The sequence below is a fragment of the Cydia amplana genome, chromosome 23 (genome assembly GCF_948474715.1).
Source record: "Cydia amplana chromosome 23, ilCydAmpl1.1, whole genome shotgun sequence".
In the NCBI taxonomy this organism is placed as follows: domain Eukaryota; kingdom Metazoa; phylum Arthropoda; class Insecta; order Lepidoptera; family Tortricidae; genus Cydia; species Cydia amplana.
The window spans coordinates 8,493,496-8,505,893 of NC_086091.1; the positions used below are offsets into that span (position 1 = coordinate 8,493,496).

A 12,398-nucleotide genomic window follows, 5' to 3' on the forward strand; every position below is an offset into this window, starting at 1 on the left:
CGCAAAATAGGCGCAAGACGTCGAGTTGCGGAATATCGCCCGAACTACAATACAATACAATGTATATAAAATAACATGTATATAAACAATATATATAAATAATTATAAACACAGAAAACATCCATAACTCAGGAACAACTATTTGTGAGAAACACACAAATAAATAAGTAACGACGTATGAAATTATGACGTATAAGTAAAGTCCGTCAACCAAATCTTGTCAGTAGTAAAAGGCGGCAAATTTGAAAAATCGCGGGTTAGCAACACTGTGTTCGAATAATTCCAAAATGCGTGTCATCTGTGTTTTATCTGTGGAATGTGGATCGTGAACGACAGCCGTTAGAGCTGGGTCGTTTCGAGTTTTCCGTGAAACGAAACGTAACCGTTTCTTTAAATCACGTAACTGTTTTCAAAAACAGTTTCTAAAATAACTGGATTCCCAGTGTGTGTCGAACGAAACGAAACGAAATCGCATTGAATTTAGAAACGTACGTACTAGTTTTTAAAACAAAATTATACAATCAACTTAACTCGACACTCGACAAATACAATCACATTAGTTTGTTATTGTCACGAATTCCCGCCAAGTCGCGAAACCAAAACTAAAACGATCTGCAATTCACATTTCAAAAAAACCTAATTTGCATCGTCTCACAAATGTCTGATATAACTTGACCCCTAACTTCAGTACTTTATAAAGATAAATCGATAGGTCACACATAAAATGGCCCCTAAATTCGTGATGCTAGCGAGTGTTTGTTAAGCGTCGTGAATTATTTTTAAAGTAGTCCAACTGGCGCCAACTTCGCTATTTGCTTAAATTTTACGCATTAAAAGATTCCTTAATTTAAACCCTAATGCTTAGAAAATAGAGCACTTATTTATCTAACGAACATTGAAGTTTTTGAATATAATGCCTGCTAAAAAGCGCGATTAGCGTCTACCTGACAAAGCTCAATACGTTTCGTTTCGTTTTTATCTCTATCTCGCTCTTTCGTTAGCCGATAACCTATAACTGTCCCTGCTCATCGGAAAACGAATAAAACAGTTTTAGAGCTGCATTTTGCTTTGCGATAGTTGCGTACGTTATGCGTGGTTATGAGCGACTATGTTATCGTATGCCGCCGCCTCTTTGTCATCGTTTTTATAAAAACAGTTTGTCGTTCCTACCACAAACTGTTATTTCGTTACAGCACAAGAAAGTGTTTTTAAAAACACTTACGGAAAAAAACGCTCAGCTCTAACAGCCGTCACCTTATTTGTTTTCATTTGGTTTTCATTCTGAATCGTTTCTGTTTCAAGAGATATTTCTGCTGTCACCATTAAATACCAATACATTAAATAAGAATAAGCAAAGCTAAGGGGCCTACAATGTACAATCATGCTCGTTGATGGTAAACATTACTAAAAATTGAGGTTATGACAAGTACACACTGGAAGAACTCTTTCGAACTTTTAAGATTATGTTCAGTTTTTTTGTTTTAGGGTTAAAAAGCATAAATAAAATTAAAACGTATGCCTAAATCTATCCAACAAGACCATAAATTGTGTCCTGGAAACCGTCCATAGGCCCACATGTCTAATATTTTCAGCAATCAGTTGTGACTATTTACAAAGATGCAATAGAATACTACAGAGTATTATGCTTGGTTGAAGTGACCCGGTAACATTGGTAACTTCATTATATTTTTTCAATTAATGACCTGAATTATAGTGTAAGCTAAAGTGACCCTTATCTTATTTACCTTTAAATTAAATAAACACCCAAATATCAGTTGTTTTATTTTTAATATGTAATCCTATTGTACAATATATACCAATCAAAAAAATTACACAGGTATGTCATATTCATCCAGAAGAGTACACTAATTTACATTAACAAGTGGCATATTATATTGTAAATAACAAATATATGCACTATCTAATTATCTGCATTTTGATATGATTTTATTTTAGTAAACTTAGAAGACATAGATAGGGAACAAAGAGAATATAAGCACTACGATAGGGAGTTGTTTTTGATATCTTCAAATTTGTTCATCATTTTGATTAACATTGTTTTAACATCGCTTTTAAATTGTCCGTCCGTTTCAAATTTTTTCAATAAACCGCGAGTGACAATTTGAATTGACGTAGGCAGGGCGCGCTCAGCGGAAAAAAAAATCTTTTGGTTCGATGTACATTGCTGCTTTTCTTAGCGCAATACTGCTCTTTGAGTGTTGCCCTACTTTAGTTTGCTTTACATTGCTACTGACAAGATTTGGTTGACGGACTATAATTACTTATACGTCATAATTTCATAGAAGTTGGACGTTTAAAATAACACTTGCACTGCGTGTGCTATCAAAATCGTTACAGACTTATCTTGGTCTAACTCTAAACTTCTTTAGATTGAGTTATAAATTTTTTTGTCTGTTACGCCGTTTATTGACAAGTACTTTTTATAACGTAAGTGTGACAATTTACGACTTTGGCACAACAGTATTAGAGACACGCTTAACCAAGCACCCTGCTCATGAAGGGAAACGTGTGTCAAATGAAGCGCGAGCGTAGCGAGGGCGTTGGCACTTACACTTTCTTTTGAAATAATATACGTTGTGTTCAGTTTCATTCACGCGAGAATTGGAGTGTAGGATAGCATAGCACAAAATCGTTGATTTTGCCGGGGCATTCCACAAAAAGGTCTACTTTGTCGGGGACTTGACGCGTAAATCAGCTACCTAAATAAACTGCAGGAATATATTATATGTACATACAATTATAAAGCTAAAATATCTAATTATCATGCCAAATATCGGCTTTTTAACTTTATCAAATAAAAATCCTAAGACGCGTAGAGGATTGCAAAATATTTGCCAGCAAAATGAGATGTTGCCATACGTTCTAGATTGACCTTTAAGTGCCGATACACACGAACTACGATCCGACTGCAACTTGTATGGGAACTGCACGCCGACTGCAACGTCGGCGTGCAGTACCGGCCCGTCCAGCCCATAGTAGAAAAAGGTGGTGTGATGTTCACTTTCCATCATTCAATCTAGGTTACTCTTAGTGGAATTCTATTGTTTGTAGGTAACTAAAACAATTCAGTATTCGGTCCACACAGCGCGCCCGCAACAGCCGCCATGATCAGGACTAAAGTGTTGCCAGCGCATCTGCTTATTTATTGATGAACACCACAGGTGGTACTCGGTATCTTAACTCTACAAAATACTACAAAAAATGCTAGCCACGAGTATGTCCTAAAAATTCATGCTAGCATTTAGCACTTGTATAAATAACTCCAGCAATACAGTGTGTGGCCTATAACGCGGGAGAATAATTAAAACGTAGATTCTACTCCTCAAACTAGACAATGTTTGTTCAGCAACTTTTAAAAATAACTTGTGGTTTGTATTTTAAAACACTTTAAAATTTAATCGAACACGCAATGTATCACGAAATTGATTATGCCTGTACGGTGACAAGACTGACGGGCGATGTCAATTAGACGGAATTTAAAGTACATTGAAAATATTATTTAGTTTGTTTGAAAAAGGGACAATTTTAAGACTACATAATTTCAAAAAGTTGTCGAACAAAAGTTTTATTGTTTGAGTAGTAGAATCTACGTTTTAATTATTCTCCCGCGTTATAGGCCACACACTGTATATATATCCTAATGTCTCCAAAAATGAGTGCAGTTAATAATTTATTTGTCTATAAATTATATAATTTACTGCCGTAACTTGGCGTGACTCCACACTTGACAGTTCCTTATCTCTTCCCTCGGGAAAATAATTCCGATCTACATAGTAATTGTAAATAAAGAAACGCTCCTGTTCGCCATAACTTTTTTACGATTCCATTGAAAGTTGCCACGCATAAACTGGATATCTTTACAAAACGGCTGACTATATGAAAACCAACGGTGTTTACGACCTTATAATAAAAGTGCTGAATGATATTCCCAAGCGCTCAAACCAAAATAAGTGCCACCATAAGACCGTTAAAAACGACGCGTAGCGGAGTTACACTTATCCTGGTTTTTCGAAGAAATGGTGAGGGATATGAATACGCCCCATTCCTAAGGGCCCGATTCCGTCACAAAGCGACATTTTACGCCTTTCGACGTACTTTACGACTTAGGGAGCCTTAATTATGGCCTGAAATGCCACTGTCTAATTAAGTTTTCGACTTTATTGGGCTATTAGAACGTTTTTTAGTTGCGGTTTGTAAAGTAAAAGGTAGTGTTTGTAACTTTGTTTTTCGTTTGCGGGAGTGTGTGAAGTTGGACGTCCAATTTACGCCTCTTTTGTACTTTTGGGCTTGAATTACACAACTGGTTTCTGGGATGGAAATGGAAAAATAGACAAAATGTTGTAAGACCGCGCCAGCCGGTCTTTGCATTGTAAATTAATTAGTGTTTATTTTGACGTCAATCGTATTTAGATACCTTAAAGTCACACGAACCCTCCTCCACTGAAAAAAATCCAGCAACGAAAACTAGATAGATATGTGTTACTTAAATATTTATGTTATTTCAGTAGGTATGTCGTTTTAAAATGAACGTATTTTCGATTGTACGGCGGCGGCTAGTTTTTATATCTTCGCGCTTTTCCATTAACAATGTTTGCATAGTTTTAATCCTTATTTTAAGAATTGTCCCCGCCAACTTGAATCAATACTTGTATGCCAACAATCTCACTCATGTCACAAGATCTTGCGTTGATCTTGCTTTCACAAACCTACAAAAAACCTATAAACCACTCCAGCCCTTAGCTGAAACCGCAACAAAAATGAAGTGCCACTAAATCCGCTGCGAAGGAATAAAATGCCGCCGCTATAATATACAGCCCTCGAGTCAACACTTCACCTAATCGAATAGTTTTGAAATGAAATTGAGCCACATAGATTTATTCCCTTCGCGAAAACCAACGTAACTTGGACTTTTCTGTGTTCGTATGGGATTCGCTAATGGTTAATTAACAATGAATGTAAAGTTTAGTATTTTTTCTCTTAATGTAATACTTAAATACCTAGTCTGATTTCTTAAAAGTTCTATACGTAGATCATATACTTAGTTAGTAAAAATTAATTGGATTTCTTTCTAGTTTACTAGTTTGTACGATGCTTGTTTAGAGTATTACATTGCCATAAGTCATGAGATAAATCGAAAAAGGTGCTCGCAAATATTTGAACAACACTTTGTTGTGTCGATATCTTTGCCTATATCTTCAGATGTTTTGAGCACTCTGTGCTCATATTTTTCAGTACCTAATAAAATTTAATAAAAAAAATGAGAACCATAAAAACAACTAGGCCTTATTCGAAGCTCTTACATAACACTGGTTCGTCTAGAATTGTTAGGTTAGGGATCAGAATAGCACCCCTAATCTAATACATAGCGCTGCAGCGTACCATTTTGTGCGCGTGGGGGCGCTGCTCGTAAAATTTTACGAGCGTTGCCATGGTTACCGGCGCCATTATGACTCGTTCGCCGCGGCGGCGCTAGGGGCGCTGAGGTGCTAAGGTTGTATCTTAAGGCCCCATACGCACTAGCGGCTGGCCGCTTAGGCGGTTCGATTGAGCGGCCAGCCGCCTGACGCGGTTGATATAGCGGCTGGCCGCTATAGGGGCCAGCCGCGATGAAACCGCGATGCAACCGCTTTAAGCGGTTGGACCGCTCGGCATTTTGGGTCCATTAACGAAATCCAGTTCGCAAGCTGTTTTCAAGAATTGAAGAAGCAAGTTTTATATGAATGTTTTTATTACAAAGTTTACAGGAGAGCGAAAAGAAGCAAAAACAATATGTCTCGAAAAGTTTTACATTTAGGAAATATTGAACTTATTTATCATTTAGGCACATATGTTTACTATATATAGTTCTATACAAGTATTGTGAATATAGTGGTAATCATGAAATAAAAGCAATTTTATTATTGCCATATCCGTTTTTGATGAGTAAATGTTAAACGTACAATGTATGATATAACACAAAAGTTTTGGATATGTCACACTTTTGTCATAATTTTCTGTTAACAGCCCTAGTAGCACGGTCGCATTTTTATCATTTATCACCATGCCTGTCACGTTCTAACAAGTATGTAAGTGCGAAAGTGACGGGCTTAGTGATAGTGGATAAAAAATGGAACCGTGCTGAGCCCGCAGAGTGTAATTATCCTATAGTAAAATGTGGATATGGCACAACATTTTTGAAAAATATGTTTTACCAAAAACCGATTAGTGTCAATTATAGCATATTTTTTGTTATTTTAGAAATAATTAAAAAACGATTTTGCTCAAAAATGGATATGGCACAAACGTATTCTCACTATTCTCAGCCGGCGCTATATCTACATGCTAAATAATATTATACATACATACACGCGTGGACGGATACGTCGGCTACAAACTCATCGGCGGCTCGCCGCACCCTGAACCGCCAGTGCGTATAGACAAGTTGGCGGCCAGCCGCGAAGCGGGCCGCAGCTCTTCATTCAACCGCCGCGGTTGAAATTTTGTGGCGGTTAAGTGCGTACGATCACAAGCGGTTGCATATTAAATTGGAAAAGCGGCTGGCCGCGCGGCCAGCCGCCCCCGCGGTTAACCGCTAGTGCGTAAGGGCCCTAAGAGTATTTAATTTTGAAACTGAAAAGTATCAGTCTCTACACATCTCACTTGCAATACTGCTGTAGTGATGCTGGTGAAGTCTGAATCCGAGGATTAGACGAGGATAGGAAAAACAGGGTTCGAAACGATAATTATCAATAATAGTTATCGCGACAATTATCGTGATTTTTATGCGTGATAATTATCGATTTATTAATAACCTAAAATAAAAAAACGCCCCTATATTTTTATACTATCAAAGAATTCAAAGAAAATAAATATAGCACCATCCATACCTGGGATAATTATCCGATATTTATCGAACCTTGAGGAAAATGACATTTTACATGAGATAATCTAATGACACTATTTATGACTTATTGTTTTGCGCGGTAAACGCAGCGGTTTGCGCGGTAAACGCAGCGGTTAGCGCGTTGTAATTTTTCTTACATTCCGTTAACGCATGTGTCATAAAACAACCGCGCGCTTAAGGTTCCGTTACACAGGCGCGTTTTCCGGGCGGGGCGTGAGCGTTATATATGTAAAAGCGGCGCGCCCCGCTCACGCCCCGTCCGGAAAACGCGCCTGTGTGACGAAGCCTTTAATGTTGACTTTTTAAATGCTGTCGCCGACTTAACAATCCAATATCGTCGAGACACATAAACAATAAGTTTGGTTGAGCTAATAATTTATGGTGTGCACCGCAAGCCAGACAGGCAGACGGTTTATGGCTTACACGACCAATAATTATAAGGTTATCGTGGCTAATACCTATTATTATGATCAGTATCATGATTGTTTTACTTAAGTATTCGTTAAATACTGAAGGATTTAAAAAAAGGTACAGAGGACGTTGTTGCTAGGGATATTTTAAAATTGGATTTAGTTCATGCAACTGATGTCCCCAATTATTTTGGTCCTTTTGGTCACGTTTCCAATACAATCTTCTATGGCCGTAACAAAAAGGAAAAACAAAAAAAATATTAAATTATGGGGACACTTTATTTCTCGTACCTAATAGAACCGAGCTCGTGATTCTAAGTAGAAATAATATAATTGTGTGCTATTGTATAAATACTATAATGTGCTGTAAGATGAAACTGTAGCGGTTAAGTAAGGCACTTATAATGTCTAAATAATCAAGCCAATCAAAGAGTTTTTGCTGGGAAGGGGTGACCGGATCTCTAGAGAAAAAATCCAACTTTGACATAAGTAGTATTGGAATTAATATATCTTTGCTGTTACACTGGACCCTGTAGTCCAAGCGCCATACAACTTTGTGATAACCCTCCTAAAGCATATTTACTCCCAATAATGCCTTCGCTTGTGGCTGATAAAGTCCGAGCCTTTACAAATAGGACTTCACGTCTGTTTGTATGCAGTAATCTTATCTGTGGCATGCGCATCGGTGCGATATTCAACACTGAGTATAAATTGACACACACTACACACAGTTAACTGCCATTATGTAGGCATACAGATTAACCATGAGTTAGTAACCTGGAGTTTTCTGGGTATAGGCAGATTAGGCTGAAGATATTCACACACATGTAATTAAAGTTAGACCAAGATAAGTCTGCAACGATTTTGATAGCGCAAGTGTTATATGTATATACTTACATGATAATTTCATAGAAGTTTGACGTTTTAAATAACACTTGCACTACGTGTGCTATCAAAATCGTTGCAGACTTATCTTGGGCTAACTCTATCACGTATGTTATCGTTCAATGTTGTGTTAGTTAAAACTTAAAACATTTAAAACCGGGTCTATCACGAATTTACAGATAGGTACTAGTTATCTTATAAATAAAGTAACTCAATTAATGGAGCAGCTACACAACTAAATTTTTATCGTATATTAAACATCAAAAGTGTAAATTTTGGACAGCTTTTCAACAACGGGCGATGCGTATCATCCATCAACACAACGTCACATCACTACGTAAAGTCCGTAACGTCCGACTTGTTGACGGCCCGTGTACACTGTGACGTCACGTGTAGCTTCACTCAACACGTTCTTGGTACAGTCGTTACCGCTTAGCGGATGGAACAGATTATAGTTCAAAGCTGTGAATCTACGTAACGAATAGGCATATCGTTTTCCCAAATGTGCTGAATGAAGTGCGTACCAATTCCAGGTCTTCGGGCCTACCGCGAACCAGGTTCAACGTCTTGCCTCCGTCACATTTACTACGAATTTACAAGTGGCACAAGTGCAACGGAGAGGCATGGTATTTGCAAAGAGAAAGTGTGGAAATGGCAATTAATGTTTTCTATGAAAATATGATGTGACATTCTCTCACTTTGTTCTGTTCAAAACGGTGCAAATTCTGCCTAAAGCTTTTTTTCCTCGATGTGGGAATGCTGTTACGCATCGTCCCCAGGCCTGAGGTGGGCCCATTATGGGGGGGGGGGGTATGTGGGACTCACCTCCCGGCTCTTTTCAAATGTGAAAAGAGGGGGAGGAGCCTACCCACTAAACCCACACCGGCGTTTCCCACAATATGCCGTTTGGGGAGACGTCTTGGGATCGCGAACATCAGAAAGACTATATGTAGGTACATAAATGTATACACAAAATCAAATTTGTTACTATCTACTTTTCTTGGCAGTGTATCTTTAAAAATACATAATTTTACACCCTCTTGTATATTTTTTTCTGAGTTTTCTTGTCTTTTCTGCTCTATCAGGCGCAATCGAGTATGAAGGCTTCAAGCCTTACGATTGTTTTTATTAATTTTCCTAGAAAACGGTTAAAGACCAACTTATACCTAATAGGCTCTAATTCTTACAGTTCTAATCTCTATGAATAGTACTAGGCTAGGATCTTGTTTATGGCCACGTTCCGTTTACCCTTTGATGTTGCCGCGTTTACTCACATGTTTATGTTAACGCCCACGGGAACTACTTATTTTCGGAGTCTGGTAAATATAGCTCCGAGTTCATAGTGCTGCGATGAAGTGTTGAATGAGTTGAAGTCATTTAGGATCACGCGTATCTTACTAGAGAAGGACCAATTTAACTCCGCATGGCGGCAAGTGTCCACAGAAACGTCATGTTTCCTAACATAACATTTCCACGTTAGGAAACATGACGTTTCTGTGGACTTTGTTCTGACAAAGTTAACTTAGTTAGACGAACTGTAATGTCAGGGTCAGGTGACGCAGCGAAAACATTGAAATCGACAAAACGATTTTTGAAGTTAAAATTATGGTATGTACTTATGTTAGTCTGTAAGGTTTGTATCTATGGGCCTTTGTTCCGTGACAAAATATTTATTTGATTTTGATTTGATAACTGTGAAAGTTTGTATATTTGGCCACTATTTGATTGATGTTTTTTTTTCACCACGTAAGAAAAAAGTTTTTCAAGTTTACAACCTGCAATAATATATTGCGTGTTCAAAAATATCGGGGCATGTAACGCTTTGGCAATATAGTAATGATTATTGTGACATATAACGCTCTTGTTCCAATATGGCGAATGTTATGTTCTCGTAACTTTGATGCGAAATATGCAATGATTGCAAATGCGGTTCTTAGTAGCCGTTGTCTTCGATAATTATGGGTAACTAGAAATGTATATGTTATAATAAGTCACTTACTTTGTATGATATACGATACTAGTTGATAGGTTTAGGTGCACAAAATAAATCTTTAATTATCTTCAGATATTGAATAATTTAATGTTAAATTTAAATTAATATTCAATGTTAACAATAAAATTATTCAATGTTAGTATGTCTCACAACAGTTTAAATTCGATTATCTTCAGATACTTAAGTTAAGTAAATGAGATGTGTGTAAAAACATTCAACATCTTTTAATAAATTTCATAGGGACTATCTTGCACAAATCCACCTTTACTTCCGCAAACTCAATGAGGCTTGTATTGTAGCAATAAGTTAGTACTATTAAGACCTAATTTAATTTGTTTTATGATAAAATCTCTGCTAAAAAAGTAAACGTAACCCGTGAAGAAAAAAACATTTTGTCTAACATACTTTTGTTTTGTTTACAGGTATCGACCACCATTCAGGACATAGACTACACAAGCACAAGACCAACAGAAAACACCGGGCTACTAATGGTATGTTGGTGCAAATTGTAAATTGAGACTTAAAAGTACTTTAAACAGTTTGTTGACCGCTAGCGACATCTCGTGGCGAGTAGCGGAACTAAATGTAACTGAAACCTTAACGTAATTTTATTTTAATATTGTATTTAGCACGCTCACTAGGTTGAACTACAAGATACACAAATTGCCGCATAGAGGGTATTATGTTGGGCTTGTCAACAATTTACAAATAAAGCAGTAGCAAGATAACAATTGAATGTGTTAAATAATAGGGAATGAAAAAAAATATTAAGTTAAATAACTAATAAATATTAAGTTCAGCCGCTGTTTTAATTTAAGCACGGATTTTTAATTTGGTTCAAAATAAAGCTGCTAAATATTATCCTCTTTATTTATTTTTCGTCTTAAGTTAGGTTTTATTACAATATGGATATAAAATTAAAATATAAACACACTTACAAAAACAATATAAAAAATATTATAAACACATTATAAAAAAACCTAACCTAGGGTGCCGCCAGCAGCGGGGCAAGGCCCAAGCTGCCAGTGGTCAGGGCCGCAGAGAGAGGAACCGGCGGACTATCCGCGCCGTGTCCAAGATCACCGCCTCCTGCATTTGGCCCTTGATCCAACCACCTAAATATTTATTATTATGTTTGAAATGAGCTGGTGTTTCAACGAGTTGTAAAAAACATGTGTATTTTTCACAGAAGACCTCCACTTCGATCCAAAACCATTCAGTAAGAAGATCGAGCTGAAAACACCCGGGAAAATCCATTGTAAAGTGGCTGGTGGGCTCTCTCCGACCGTACAATGGTTTTTGGTACGTACTCGTATTACATATTTATTTTATTTATTTTTATTTATTGACTAGCGACCCGCCCCGGCTTCGCACAGGTTAACAAATTATACATAAACCTACCTCTTGAATCACTCTAAAAAAAATATTATTACTATTAAAAAAAACCGCATCAAATCCGTTGCGTAGTTTTAAAGATCTAAGCATACAGAAAGACAGACAGCGGGAAGCGACTTTGTTTTATAGTATGTAGTGATAATGGGAAACAAACAGCGAAAATAACACATATAGATGATTACATTTAAATAAATACATAAGCCAAAACAGTTTCCACTAATGAAATTTGCTCATTATGGTTGCTCAGACAAGACCATAGAGAAAAAAATATATAGATTGCTCACTCCATACATCAGTTTTAGTACCAAAAAGACTATTAGCGTCTAGCATCGAGTAGCGGAACTAGCAGTACTGCTACTTGACAATGGATGTAGCACTGACCGAAAAGTCTTATGCTGTTGAGATAAGACTTTCCGGTCGGTGCTACATCTATTGTCAAGTAGCAGTACTGATAGTTCCGCTACTCGATGCTAGATGTAGATACTGAAATTAATAGTCTAACTGATGTATGGAGTGAGCACTCTTGTCTTACTATATTTCTCTATGGACAAGACTTGTTAGGGTTCCGTAGCCAAATGGCAAAAAACGGAACCCTTATAGATTCGTCATGTCTGTCTGTCTGTCTGTCCGTCTGTCCGTCTGTCCGTCTGTCTGTCCGTCCGTATGTCACAGCCACTTTTCTCCGAAACTATAAGAACTATACTGTTGAAACTTGGTAAGTAGATGTATTCTGTGAACCGCATTAAGATTTTCACACAAAAATAGAAAAAAACAATAAATTTTTGGGGTTCCCCATACTTCGAACTGAAAC

General features: G+C 37.2%; 1 protein-coding gene across 1 annotated transcript in view; it reads left to right on the top strand.

Moving 5' to 3' along the window:
- The window catches only part of LOC134658661 (tyrosine-protein kinase-like otk), a 67,498-nt gene that overhangs the window by 33,483 nt on the left and 21,617 nt on the right, over window positions 1-12,398 (top strand). The window contains exons 3-4 of the mRNA XM_063514313.1: window positions 10,615-10,683; window positions 11,382-11,494. Of these exons, the coding sequence (XP_063370383.1) occupies window positions 10,615-10,683; window positions 11,382-11,494 (182 nt within the window). The remainder of the gene's footprint in view (window positions 1-10,614; window positions 10,684-11,381; window positions 11,495-12,398) is intronic.